The 13,059-nt window shown below is 37.0% G+C and overlaps 1 protein-coding gene across 1 annotated transcript in view; it reads right to left on the minus strand.

The window, feature by feature from the left end:
- Positions 1 to 414: 414 nt before the first annotated feature.
- GMPS (guanine monophosphate synthase) overlaps positions 415 to 13,059 on the minus strand; it is a 72,483-nt gene continuing 59,838 nt past the window's right edge. The window contains 7 exon segments of the mRNA XM_027542927.1: positions 415 to 2,443; positions 2,445 to 2,528; positions 3,948 to 4,120; positions 5,057 to 5,125; positions 5,128 to 5,186; positions 9,900 to 10,015; positions 12,672 to 12,797. Coding sequence (XP_027398728.1) covers positions 2,426 to 2,443; positions 2,445 to 2,528; positions 3,948 to 4,120; positions 5,057 to 5,125; positions 5,128 to 5,186; positions 9,900 to 10,015; positions 12,672 to 12,797 — 645 coding nt within the window. The 3' untranslated portion in view covers positions 415 to 2,425.

Below are 13,059 nucleotides of genomic sequence, written 5' to 3' on the forward strand. Positions count from 1 at the left end.
GGGTGTGCAGGCATGAGCTGTCAAGGATAAACAATGAGAAGTTTAATTAGACAAGGAGCCACTGTCCAAAGCCTTGGTCAAAGATAACCCATAAGTTTATATAATTTTATATAAATTATGTAATTTTTAAAATAGGTTCAAAAATTCACTTAAAGAAAGAATAACTGGGAAACCCTACATTTAATTCTGAAGTTCTTCAGGTAACCACTACTAAGCTGAGCTTGTTTCCTTAACTGTAAAATGGCACTGAAATCTTGACTCCTCTCAGGCCCCTGTATAAAATACTGTGAAGGTATAGAGCAATACTACATGACACGAAGTAAAAAAGTGCTTTGCAAAGAAACACAGGGTACTAAATATTAAGAAATCTTTGAATTCTAGAATTGTTTTTTTACTATATCATGTCGACAAGTGTTTTGGAGAAGCAATTTTTCCAATTTTATTATTAAGAAGGATTATATAAAAGGGGGTATAGTGAACAAATATCAGGAATAATTAGGTTAAAAAAGCAACAACTGTTTCTAACCTCAAGATTTCTTAAGAGCTTTGAAGATAATGTAACCCATGAATCTCCAAGACGGAAGGACAAGTGAGCAGCACGTCCCAAAATTACACAACCACCTACCCCTTTATCTCTGTGGAACAGTGTTAAGTGAAGGGTGTTCAATGTTCATCGTTCATTCAAGTGAACAGTGTTCCACAGAACATACTTTAGGGAAAAAGTCTTCCTAGATTCCTATTACTTGTCTGAATACAAAATTATAAGACACTTTTGCTAGAAGAGGAATTCTTTTGTCACATAAACACAAAGGCTTACAAGCCTTTTATATACTGTCTATTTCAGCTCTAAAATAACGCACCTTCAAATCTGTTAAGGCCAGGCCACTAGTATACCCTTCTCTGTAAAAGGCCATTATGAGTACCTCATTGTTAGGACAGAGAATGAACCCTTCAAGTTTTGTAGAAGTCAAATACTGCTCTCTCTCAGATACAGATAAGTTACAACAGTCAGAAGCTCTTCCCTTGCTGGTCCAGGAACACAGTTTTCTTATACCCTGGGCCAACCAGAATGAAAGACTTCTGCCACGCGTAATTTTATTATTTATCTAAGAGTGGAGTCCAAACAAATTTGTATAGCTGATTAATAATACAGAAAATCTTGAAGACTACATAAAAGAGGCAGCAACTTGAGATGGAATTCGTATAAGAAAATACAAGGTAACATTTTAGAACAGTAACATCAACTAAAATATTGAGAGATAAATGATTGTAAAATTCAAATCTAGTACTGTCTATTTTTATAGTGCATATATGAATGTTATAAAAGCATCTGTTAGAAACTGGTGGCAATGGCAAAAGTCCTATACCAGTTCTTGAATATTCTCTTACAGCTGGTAGAAAGGAGTACAAAGTTTGGCAATACTTGGCATGGGCCAAGACAGGTCACAATCTTCAGAGCAGTGCATTAAAAAAAATATCTATAGATTACACCAAGAGTTCATTTTACAGCTCTTTACTAGATTATATAAACCGTAGGCATGCATCTGTAAGCTGTGGGCATGCATGATGGTTTCTGTGATCTCAGAGCTTCACTCTGGCCAAACGAGATAAAAATGCTTGAACTTTACACTAGACCCAAAGACAGTCTCTTCTGTGGACAGAACAGAAACTTCCTCTACAAGGCTATGGGAGCTTGCGACGTAAGACCGGGAGGAGAAAGCTCCTTACTAATGAACAGGTCGACAGAGCGCAACGTGGAGCATGATTTGAAAACATTTTAAATGGAGACCATTCACAGTTCCTTCCTCCCATGACTGCAAGGACATAAAACCCAAAGTACTTCAGCAAATTCCTGGTGCTTTTCCATCTTAAGGTAGCTTACCATTTTATGGTCTCAGTGTCCTACAAAAGTGGGTGGGACAGCCCACCCATCTCTTTATCTGGTATGTTGACCCATTCCTGGAGAAATAAAGTTACTTACAGGGAAATTCAGTTTTGCCAAAAGGTATACATCCTAAGTCACATTGGTAAATAATGGTGTTTCTAATATCTCTTAGAAACTGGCAAGGGGACAGAAGTCCACTACCAGCCCCCAAACTCACCCACTTCCATACATCTTTGATTGCAGAGACATCAATAGACACAGTGAGTTTATACATAAAGAACAAGTGAGACAGAGGTAAAGGCAAAAGCAGTGTCAGTCTGTATGAGTGTAGGCAATGGTGCTTTGATTATACCCGTACGAACTCTTCAGTCCCTTTTAGTTATCCCCAGCTCAGCTCTTAAGCCGTAGACTTTTGCTGCAGAGAATTCAGATGTGATGTGGTTGCTCCAGTAACACTTTTAACAGTACTGCATTCAATACTGGGAATGGTTTCTAAACAATTTAAACTGCACACGGAACTTTAGTAGAACAAGAAGTTTATTACTCCCACTCAGTAGTTTCCTGGGGGCTTTGATGTTAAGTCATACATAATTCGAGAAATACCAGGAATCTTCTTAATCTCAGTGACCATCTTTAACACCACCTGTTATAAAACAAAGATTATAAATAAAGAGCTAGAGTCCACTGCATGTTCAACAGAGCTAGAATTTGTAATTTCATTTGTAATTTCAGATTAAAACACAATCTATTTTCACCACTGTTCTCTAGGTATACGGGCTTCCCTTGTGGCTCAGATGGTAAAGAATCCACCTGTGGGAATTTCCCTGGTGGCCCAGTGGCTGAGACTCCAAGCTGCCAATGCAAGGGGCCTGGGTTCAATGCTTGGTAAGGGAATTAAATCCCACATGCTGCAACTAAGACCTGGTGCAGCCAAAAAAAAAAAAAAAAGAATCCACCTGCAATGCAGGAGACCTGGGTTCTGTCCCTGGATTGGGAAGATCCCCTAGAGAAGGGGATGGCAACCCACTCCAGTATTCTGGCCTGGAGAATTCCATGGGCTATACAGTCCATGGAGTTGCAAAGAGTCGGATACGAATGAGCAACTTTCACTTTCTAGGTATACGGGATACATTTATGATTAATTTACGTAGTGACTCTACAGATGTAAGTAACTTAAATTCAGTAGTACTCAAAGTGCAGTCTGCAAGTCATGGGTGTTACTGGTCCACAGCAAATGTTTAGAAGCATTTATAGCAACCTGACCCTGCTACAGCATCCAAGCATGTGACTTCATGGGTGGAAAACAACGCTTCACAGGTTCTCTGCAGCTCACAACTCCGAGGCCACTAAGGTGGCACATAACACAGGTAGTAATAATCATTGCTACACGTATAGACGAGGAAGGCCTTGTCACCTAACTGGCCAGAAACTAGGCAAATGCAAGCCTAAGGGAAAACAGACTCTAAGCCACATTCTCCAATCCACATATCTATACTAGCTAGTAATATAATCAGAGCCCTGTATCAGAGTTCTGGAACAGTGGTACAACTAATAAAGTCTTGCTTTGACTTTTACTTGCTATCTTAGAAACAGCTCCTCTGGAAAGAACACTCTAGTGGAGGGATAACAAGAAAGAAGATGGTGATCAAAACTGTAATTGCTAGTTGGCAGAGCATTAAGAAATTCATGGGTGCCTGGCCATAATGCTATTAAATCTCATCCTTATATCTAATCAACTCTTCTTCACTCCTAGGGTTTTCTTTTTTTACTTGGAGGACACTATATATAAGGCAGAGGTTGGCACGATTAGATAAAAAGATAGATTAGAGTTGGGAGTCTCCACATAATAATCAGACATCTGGAGGAGAGGTTAATAAACTTAGGGCTTTTTCCTACTATAATGTATTAAATAATGAATTATGTGGACATTAAAAAATGAGAGCCTATTTTATGAACAGAAAACCAACCTCAGAAATAACATTGCCACAGCCTATCCCATTCACCATTATTATAAAATGTTAAGGTATTAAATACGTACATCAGAAAAAAATGTATATATTACCTCTACGGGGATCTCATTGCCAGGGGTTGCAGGTATACCAGTCATGAAATCACTAGTAATAAAGGTTCGAATAACCACAGATCTCTGGCAAGAAGGTTGCTTCTGAAGTGGGTCCCGATCAAAATGCAAAGGTGTCAAAATCACCGGCATCTGGCTGATTTTCCCAGCATACCCTAGAGAAAGGAAGTTAACATGTAGAATCAATCACCATGCCATAGGAAAGCACTCTCAGTTCAATTAAATCCTTCCAGACAGGATCTAAAATCACACACACAGACACAGCTCTTCTTAGGACTGTCATCATGTACTGTATTCAGCTACTCTCATAGTACCGTAAGCAAATGCAATCACAAATACAAATTATAGAGTCTGATGACTGCAGTGATGTTTTATACATATAAGTCAATTAATTATTCATGTAATTATCTTCTATACTGCAAACACTGAATAAGAAAATACTGAGCCACTAACCCTAGAGGGAATCCAGAGTTAGGGTCTTGCAAGCCTCTAGTCATAACATATTCATCAACTGATCAATATATAACCTTTCTTTATGTGTTTTCTGTTTAAAGACACCTTGCTCAATATCTGTTGTAGATTCATTAACAGTGAGCTCACAGCCAACGGCACTGTAACTCTAGCTTGAAGGAAGCTTATCTAACACACCAGTTTTCTCAGTAAGGCACATGATAGTCTTCCTGTGCTTAGGAACCTAGTCAGCAGCACCTCAGCACTAAGCTTAGAGGACATTTTTGAACAGTGAAATCACCAACAAAAAGCATGAAAATGCAAAACAACATGGCATTAAATAGATGACAAAAAAGACACTTTTTACAGAAACAGAGCTGAAACAAGACGACAGAGGACTGCCATCTTCAACCTCAGCTGGGAACATCTGAGTTGAGCAATTCAAATTTTCTGTCACTTTGTGCATGTCTGCAAGTGACCATAAATATGAGTAAATTCTATACAGATAAGGCAATGTCACAGAACTACCCAGAGAATTAAAATAATAATACTAAAAGCTGAATCCTCCTACTAAAAATCATAAAGCCAAGCTTTCAAAATCTAGTCGAAGCATGTAGTGATGAACAAAATGGGCAACTTACCAGACTCCCTGAGAATGTTATGGGCCTCAAAATCAGCTTGGCGTAAAGTACTGAGCACCCCTGTGGTCAAAAAGTGGGAGTAACATCTGTAGGAGGTTCTTTAACTGGTGGGCCAAATATATAAACAACTCTAGAAGGAAGGAAGTGAAAATTATAAAGACAACACATTTTAGTATGAGGAAACAAAGCACATAAAATAACATATTTTGCATTTGTTCTTAGGCCCATCTCTTACCCACTTCAAATCCCCAATGGGAAGGACAGGATTATAGAAGGTATCTGTTGTCTGAACCTTTCTCAAAATACATTCTCTGAAATACTAGTGTGAAGATAAACTTGAGTTATCACAATCCTCTTTCCATTTAATGTACTGGATTGAAAAGTATACCCAAAACTTCATGTTCATCTCGAATCTGGGGGTGAAAACAGGGTCTTTGCAAATGTAATCGAACAAAGGTCATAACCTGGGGCGGGGGCAGGAGGCTAATCCAATGATTGGTGGGTGTCCTTCTAAGCAAAAGGCAATCTGGAAAGACAGACACACGGAGAAGAGAGGGCCATGTAAAGATGGAGATGAAGACTGGAGTTCGACTGCCTCAAGGCAACGACTGCCAGCAAACATCAGAAACTATGAAGAGGAGAAGGATGCTCCCCTAGACCCTTCAGAGAGAGCAATGCCCTGCTGACACCACCCTTGATATCAGAGTTATAGCCTCCAGAACTGTGACGTAATAGATTTTTATTGTGTTAAGCCTTCTAGTTTGTGGTGATTTGTTATGGTAGCCCTAGGAAATCAATTCACAAAAGCCTGGGGGAAAAATGAATTAAATAAATAGGTTTTAAGGGCAATGCTAAAGAATACTCAAGATACTACACAATTGCATCATCTCACACGCAAGTAAAGTAATGCTCAAAATTCTCTAAGCCAGGCTTCAACAATACATGAACCATGAACTTCCAGATGCTCAAGCTGGTTTTAGAAAAGGCAGAGGAACCAGAGATTAAATTGCCAACATCTGTTGGATCATCGAAAAAGCAAGAGAGTTCCAGAAAAACATCTACTTCTGCTTTATTGACTATGCCAAAGCCATTAACTGTGGATCACCACAAACTGTGGAAAATTCTTCAAGGGATGGGACTACCAGACCACCTGACCTGCCTCTTGAGAAATCTGTACTCAGGTCAGGAAGCAACAGTTGTAACTGGACATGGAACAGACTGGTTCCAAATAGGAAAAGGCGTACGTCAAGGCTGTATATTGTCATCCTGCTTATTTAACTTACACGCAAAATACATCATGAGAAATGCTGGGCTGGATGAAGCACAAACTGGAGTCAAGACTGCTGGGAGAAATATCAATAATGCAAATATGCAGATGACACCACCCTTATGGCAGAAAGCAAAGAACAACTAAAGAGCCTGTTGATGAAAGTGAAAGAGGAGAGTGAAAAAGTTGGCTTAAAACTCAACATTCAGAAAACTAAGATCATGGCATCTGGTCCCATCACTTCATGGCAAATAGATGGGGAAACAATGGAAACAGTGGCTGACTTTATTTTGGGGGCTCCAAAATCACTACAGATGGTGATTGCAGCCATGAAATTAAAAGACGCTTGCACCTTGGAAGACAAGTTTTGACCAACCTAGACAGCATATTAAAAAGCAGAGACATTACTTTGTCAACAAATGTCCGTCTAGTCAAAGCTATGGTTTTTCCAGTGGTCAGGTATGGATGTGAGAGTTGGACTATAAAGAAAGCTGAGTGCCGAAGAATTGATGCTTTTGAACTGTGGTGTTGAAGAAGACTCTTGAGAGTCCCTTGGACTACCAGGAGATCCAACCAGTCCATCCTAAAGGAAATCAGTCCTGAATATTCATTGGAAGGACTGATGTTGAAGCTGAAACTCCAATACTTTGGCCAATTGATGCGAAGAACTGACTCATCTGAAAAGACCCCGAGGCTGTGAAAGATTGAAGGTGGGAGGAGAAGGGGATGACAGAGGATGAGGTGGTTGGATGGCATCACCAACTCAATGGACATGAGTTTGAGTAGACTTCGGGAGTTCATGGTGGACAAGGAGGCCTGGTGTGCTGTAGTCCATGGGGTCACAAAGACGGAGTGACTGAACTGACTGATAACAAAACTTCAGACACTGTAATATGCTAATATGCACTGGTCACCTCCAAGATGAAGCTATACATTTTTTTTTTACACTTTGGAGAACACTGATCCCAAAGAAAGATTCTTATTTCACTATGTACATATTTCATGAATAAAAGAATGGCACCAGGGAAGCCATTCTTAAAATAAACAGTGGTCCTTTGGTTAAGAATCTGCCTGCCAATGAAGGGGACATGGGTTTGATCCTGGTCCAGGAAGATCCCACGTGCCACAGAGCAACTGAGCCTATGCAACACAACTACTGAAGCCCACAGGCCCTAGAACCTGTGCTCTGCAACAAGAAGCCATTGCAATGAGAAGCCTGCCAGCAGTAACTAGAAAAAGCCCTTGCACAGCAACGAAGACCCAGCAAAGCCAAAAATTTAAATAACTAGTAAGCGGGGTGGGGGGTAAATGTCACCAAAGTAAGACTTGTTGGAAAAGGAATGACTCATTACGGCTTCAAGTAAATGTCTGAAACTTATGAAGATACATTGCAGATGTTAATTAATAAAAGTAGAACTTGGAAGATAGCTTAAAGAAATTAGTATCAAATAAGTACAACAACTCAAGGGGAATCTTATTGCTGATTTGGGGAATCTGTTCTATAACCTTCACCCAGAAAACAAGAGAGAGAAGGGGACAGAGACAAGTGCCACCTGGCTCTTTCCAATCCAGTCCCAGCCAGCAGGCAACTATCCCTTTTCCTTAGCCATATCTGTCTTTAGCAGAGAAAATAAATCTCCCCTGCAACTACCAAGGGGAAGTTTAACAATGCCTTTTCCCCTTCTTATTAATAGGTACTTAGAATAAAACAAACATACAGAAGAAAAAAGCATCCGATCAAAACCACCAACTACTTCACTGCCTCCTTCCAAACATACTTTCACAGGAACACTTTCATTCCAGGTATTGAAAGTAAGCCACACTTTAAAGCAATATGCTTCCTAGAGCTCATAATCCTTAGAGGAAAAAGCAACTGGGCAAGAGAATGCCATTAACTTGCTCCTTTTTGTCTTATTTATTTCAAACAAGAGTGGTCACAGAATATGTACAGAGACAAGCTGTCTTCCATCCTGTGTAGGACAGAAAAACTGGAACCGTCCCTCTCTACACAAAGATTCCACCATGCAAACTAGGGGGGCGGGGCAGGGGTTGGCAAAAATTGAAAGCTTAAAGTTACTTAAATTCCAATCCCCCCCCCAAAAAAAATTTAAAAATCACCAAATACGTTTTTCAGGGGCTTGCTAGGTTCATATTTTTAAAATCTAGTTTTTTGTTTATTGGTTGTTGATTTTTTTTTTCCTTTTTGGGAAGTGAGGAAGGATTAAGAATGGAGGGAGAGAAAAACAAGGAAAAACAGAAAAGACAGGCAGAAAGAATAGAATACAAAAGGATAGAGATAAAGTTTAAACAAGGGTAAGGGCCCTTTGGTAAAAGAAAAGGACAGAGACAGATGAAACTATAAGAATGCTGCAAAATGAAAAATATACTAATTATATAGTAAAGCAATGGAGCCAAACTTAGTGAAAGGGAATTTTCTGTATGACCAATGAAGTTTATTTAGGTACTAGCATTTTAGAATTTTAAACCATTATTTTAACCAAGACAATTACCTCCATTCAAAATAGGCAATTACAAATTTACCATTATTTATTAATAATTCACTTTTCAGTGTATTAAAGGTGTATCTATATTTGGAGGCCTTTGGTTCATCTACGCAAGCCTTTTAACATGTTCCCATTAGTAAAAATGTGACTTCCCTCTGACTTCTTTTCTTAAAGGCCAACAACAGCCAAAAACACTAGCCACAACAGTACAGAAATATACACACCATGGAAATTCCCTGGTAGTCCAAAGGTTACAACCCTGCGCTTTCACTGCTGAGGGCATGGGTTCAACCTCTGGTCAGGGACCTAAGATCCCACAAGCCATGAAGAACAGCCAAAAAAAGAGAAATGTACACACCCCGCTAAGTAAACACCAACAGGTAGGTTTATAAATGCTGTAGCTAATTTGAGTAAACTGAAATCTCAAGTAACCCTTTTTGATTCTCAACTGCCTAATACTCATGAAGGAAATAGACAAGAGTAAAAAACTGTGAAATAACATTTAATTAGCAATCTGGTACTAAATGAGTAAGATTTTTGAACTGTAAAGGAGACAATGCTACTGAGTATTACATATAGGTTATAAACAAGCTGTTGATATACCTGACATAAGGAATTTATGTGCAAATTAAAGGAAAACTGGATCTGAAGAACTAAGTTCAAAATTTTTAAAACATTAAAGGCAGTTATTTTAATGATATCTGGTGTGTTTGTATCTTTACTCTGTAATGATTATTAAATTGACCAAGTCCCTAATAGTAAGTAACTTGTACATTTTTTTCAATCTTTCTGGAATAAAACATCATAAAACAAATAGTGTAAGTTGCTAATCAGACATTTTTAAAGTCTTTAAATTTCATACTAAAACTATTCAATAAAAGCTATCCTGTTTACCTCAAAAATTTTTTTAATAAGTAGATGATTGTACTGCAATGAACAAACAAAATACAAAGTATTATTAAATACCTGCTGGGTTGTGACCTAAACTGTCTTTCAACAATGGGAAGACCTTAAAAAAAAAAAATCACAGCCTTATACTACATCTCACCCCACTGCCAGCTGCAGAACATACCTGTTAATGTTGTGACACATACGAGGTATAAGTCTAGCTAGGAAAATAAGAGATTCCCAGTCAGGCTCATCCTTACTGGAGATTCCACACACATAACTGTAAGAACGACAGTCACCCTAAAAATAAAAATACAATTGATAATTTTTATTGATTTCATATAAATCAAAAGATGGAATGGAAAATACTTCCTGCATGGTGACACCATGGAAAGTACTTTTAACAAAAACATGCTTGACTAAAAATATATATGGATATTTTGCTAACAACATAAATAAATCCTAAATAAAAATTCCCCACTAAATTCTACTTAAATCACCTTAGACATTATAAAGTGTTACAGTAATTTCAACAATTTATTCAACATACACATGAGATCCATTGGGATTTCATTCCAAATATCTGCTTAACTACATACAGATAGCCAGCACACCTAATTTGGGAGACAAGATGTGTCCATATTTATCAGATGGATAAAGGATTCTCAAGTCAGATATAAAAATAATTTATTCCTTTAAAATGAGTTAGTTTTAAAATAAGTAAAGAAAGCAAATTTTAAAACAAGCGAATAAAACTGATAATACTGATTCCTTTTTCATCTGTCTTGTTTAATCCAAGTAATTTGCTTTGTAAAAAACTGAAAAGTAAATTACAAGATTAAATAATTACCAAATATGCAGTAAACTTGAGAATATAAGAATTCAGACTATTTGAATGCTAATATAATAGTATCTATTAAAGTTTAAAGCACACATGCTCTTTAATCCAAGAAATATTACTGAAACACATGAAATAACTCCTTGAAGAAATAAGATTACTTGCCTATAATAATGACAAAGTGAAAATGGTTTAAATGTCCATTGGTAGGAGAATTATTAAATAAATGATGGTATAATCATACATGGAATATAAGGCAACAGTTAACAATAAGAATCTACTTGCAATGGCATGAAAAGAAGTTCATGATGCTCGGTTAAAAAGAAAAAGGTGATGTACAATGTGTCAAATAATTTCCTTTCATTCTCATTCTAAATGATTCTGAAAGGACATTTAACTATAGAGCAAAAATAGGGAGATTTAGTTTTTAAATGTATTGTGCCTTTTTCTTTTTTTTTTTTAACAAGTAGTTTATTTTGATATTTAGAAAATAAACCTCATTGCTACACTAACCATGAATTATGATTTTTATCTGGATTTCTAAACCTCAGCTCCAAAGACCTAAGAGACTAAAAGATAACAACAAAAGAAACTTCTATTTTGACAGGAAAAGTAACAGAGCCTGAATAAGCGTCATTTTTTAAAAATGAAGTGTAGTTAATTTACAATGCTATGTTAGTTTCAAGTATACAAAGTGATTTAGTTATACAAACATATACATACTCTTTTTCAGATTCTTTTCCATTATAGTTTATAGTTTCCTGTACTACAGTTGTGTATTTCATATATAGTAGTGTGCATATGTTAAATCATTTTTTAAAAAGAAATCATTCATCCTACAAATTATATTTATCCATAGTATTATCTATGAACTTATCAAAAAATGAGAAGTCAGCATACAGAGCTGCAAGTTTTTTATAACAGACCTTGTTAGAACTGGGGGTGCAGGGGGTCAACCTGTCTGCTCTTCTATTTTTATTAAGTAGGGTAATATCTGCCTGAAATAGCATATCATGAATTTCAAAATGAATCTATGATGAGATAATCTATATACCATTGAAAGACAATTATTTTTACAATTCCAGGAACAGTTATTTCAACTTGATTTAAAAACAATGTAAGTAGCTTTCACATAAGGACCCTGAAAAAGGGAGAAAGGGGGAAATAACTGTCCCATATCATTTCCATTAACTAAAATATTTTAGTTTAATTATAAAAGAACAATGAAGTTTTACTGTTTATTTACAAACAGGGCTACATGAATTCAGGAGAAAGGGGAATTTAAAAGAATGGGCTCAGAGTCACATATTTAGGGAAAAGAGTTAGATCTGTAAAACATTTCTTTTCACGCTTAATTCTACTTTAAGAGAACATTATAACTACATTAACCCACTAACTGGCACTCACACAATTTTTAGTAGAATTACTGACACCTTTTCTGGTTTCCATTTAACTTCAAATCCTAATCACAGAAAAGAAACCTTACTCCTTCCCTATCCTCCCAAGCCTTTCCCCCTAGAAACTCACTTGATGATCATGTAAACAAAGACAAACTTAATATAATCTATTTATGAATAGTATTTCAAAAATGAGAACTATATTATAGTCACATGCTTTTACAATTGGAAAGACTGCACAACAAATACTGAAAATGTTAGTTGTACATTATCACAGCTCAGAGGAAGAGAGAAGACATGCTGAAGAGGCAGAGGACAAGGCTTTAAGGAAAACAGAAGCCGAGAACAGGCATCCAGGGCCTTTCCTGCAGTCAGAGACTTCTAAAGCCACAGAACATTTCACATCAAGAAGGATAAATGAGGACATGACCTCTCAGTTCCTGTCCTTCAAAGCAAAAGCAAGCCAATCCTATGACAATTCATTCTTTGAAGTTTTACTATTGGTTATAGATGATAGGTGTTTCAAAACTACAAAATCTCAGCCTGAATATTTAGTTCCTACAACCTTATTCGCTCCATAAGCATTCATAAAATATTACCTTTTTACATTTTTAAACTTGTATACACTTTCATATTTCTTTTTGTAAGTCATTCTTATTTCAATATTAGCAGAAAGAGCAGCAGAAGTTATGTCACAGGTCAGTGAATTCACACAACTCACCTGCACACCCACAGTTTTAATTGGTAGCAGGAAGGCATTCAGTGAGTGCAGACTTGTAATTTGCATCAGCTTTTCCTGATCCTCTTCTGTCGTGCAGGCTTTAACTCTTTGTAATAGCGTATGTGGCTAAGAAAACGAAAGACATACTTCTTAGGATTTCAAGAAATAAGGCAGTCACTCTTTTGGTACCTATTACTGTCTTATGTATCTATACTTTCTAGTTTATAAGCAATAGATTCTATTTGGTATTTCTAACTTGTGTGTGCTATGCAGTATTGTCAGAATTTCATCTCTGAGGGCCAGGGCTATGAAAAGTTAAATATTAGGACAGGAAATACAGATAAGATTTATACACACGGAGCCTTTTCCTCTGTCACCGGCAAGGGAC

Source organism: Bos indicus x Bos taurus, chromosome 1, assembly GCF_003369695.1.
Source record: "Bos indicus x Bos taurus breed Angus x Brahman F1 hybrid chromosome 1, Bos_hybrid_MaternalHap_v2.0, whole genome shotgun sequence".
Taxonomy (NCBI): domain Eukaryota; kingdom Metazoa; phylum Chordata; class Mammalia; order Artiodactyla; family Bovidae; genus Bos; species Bos indicus x Bos taurus.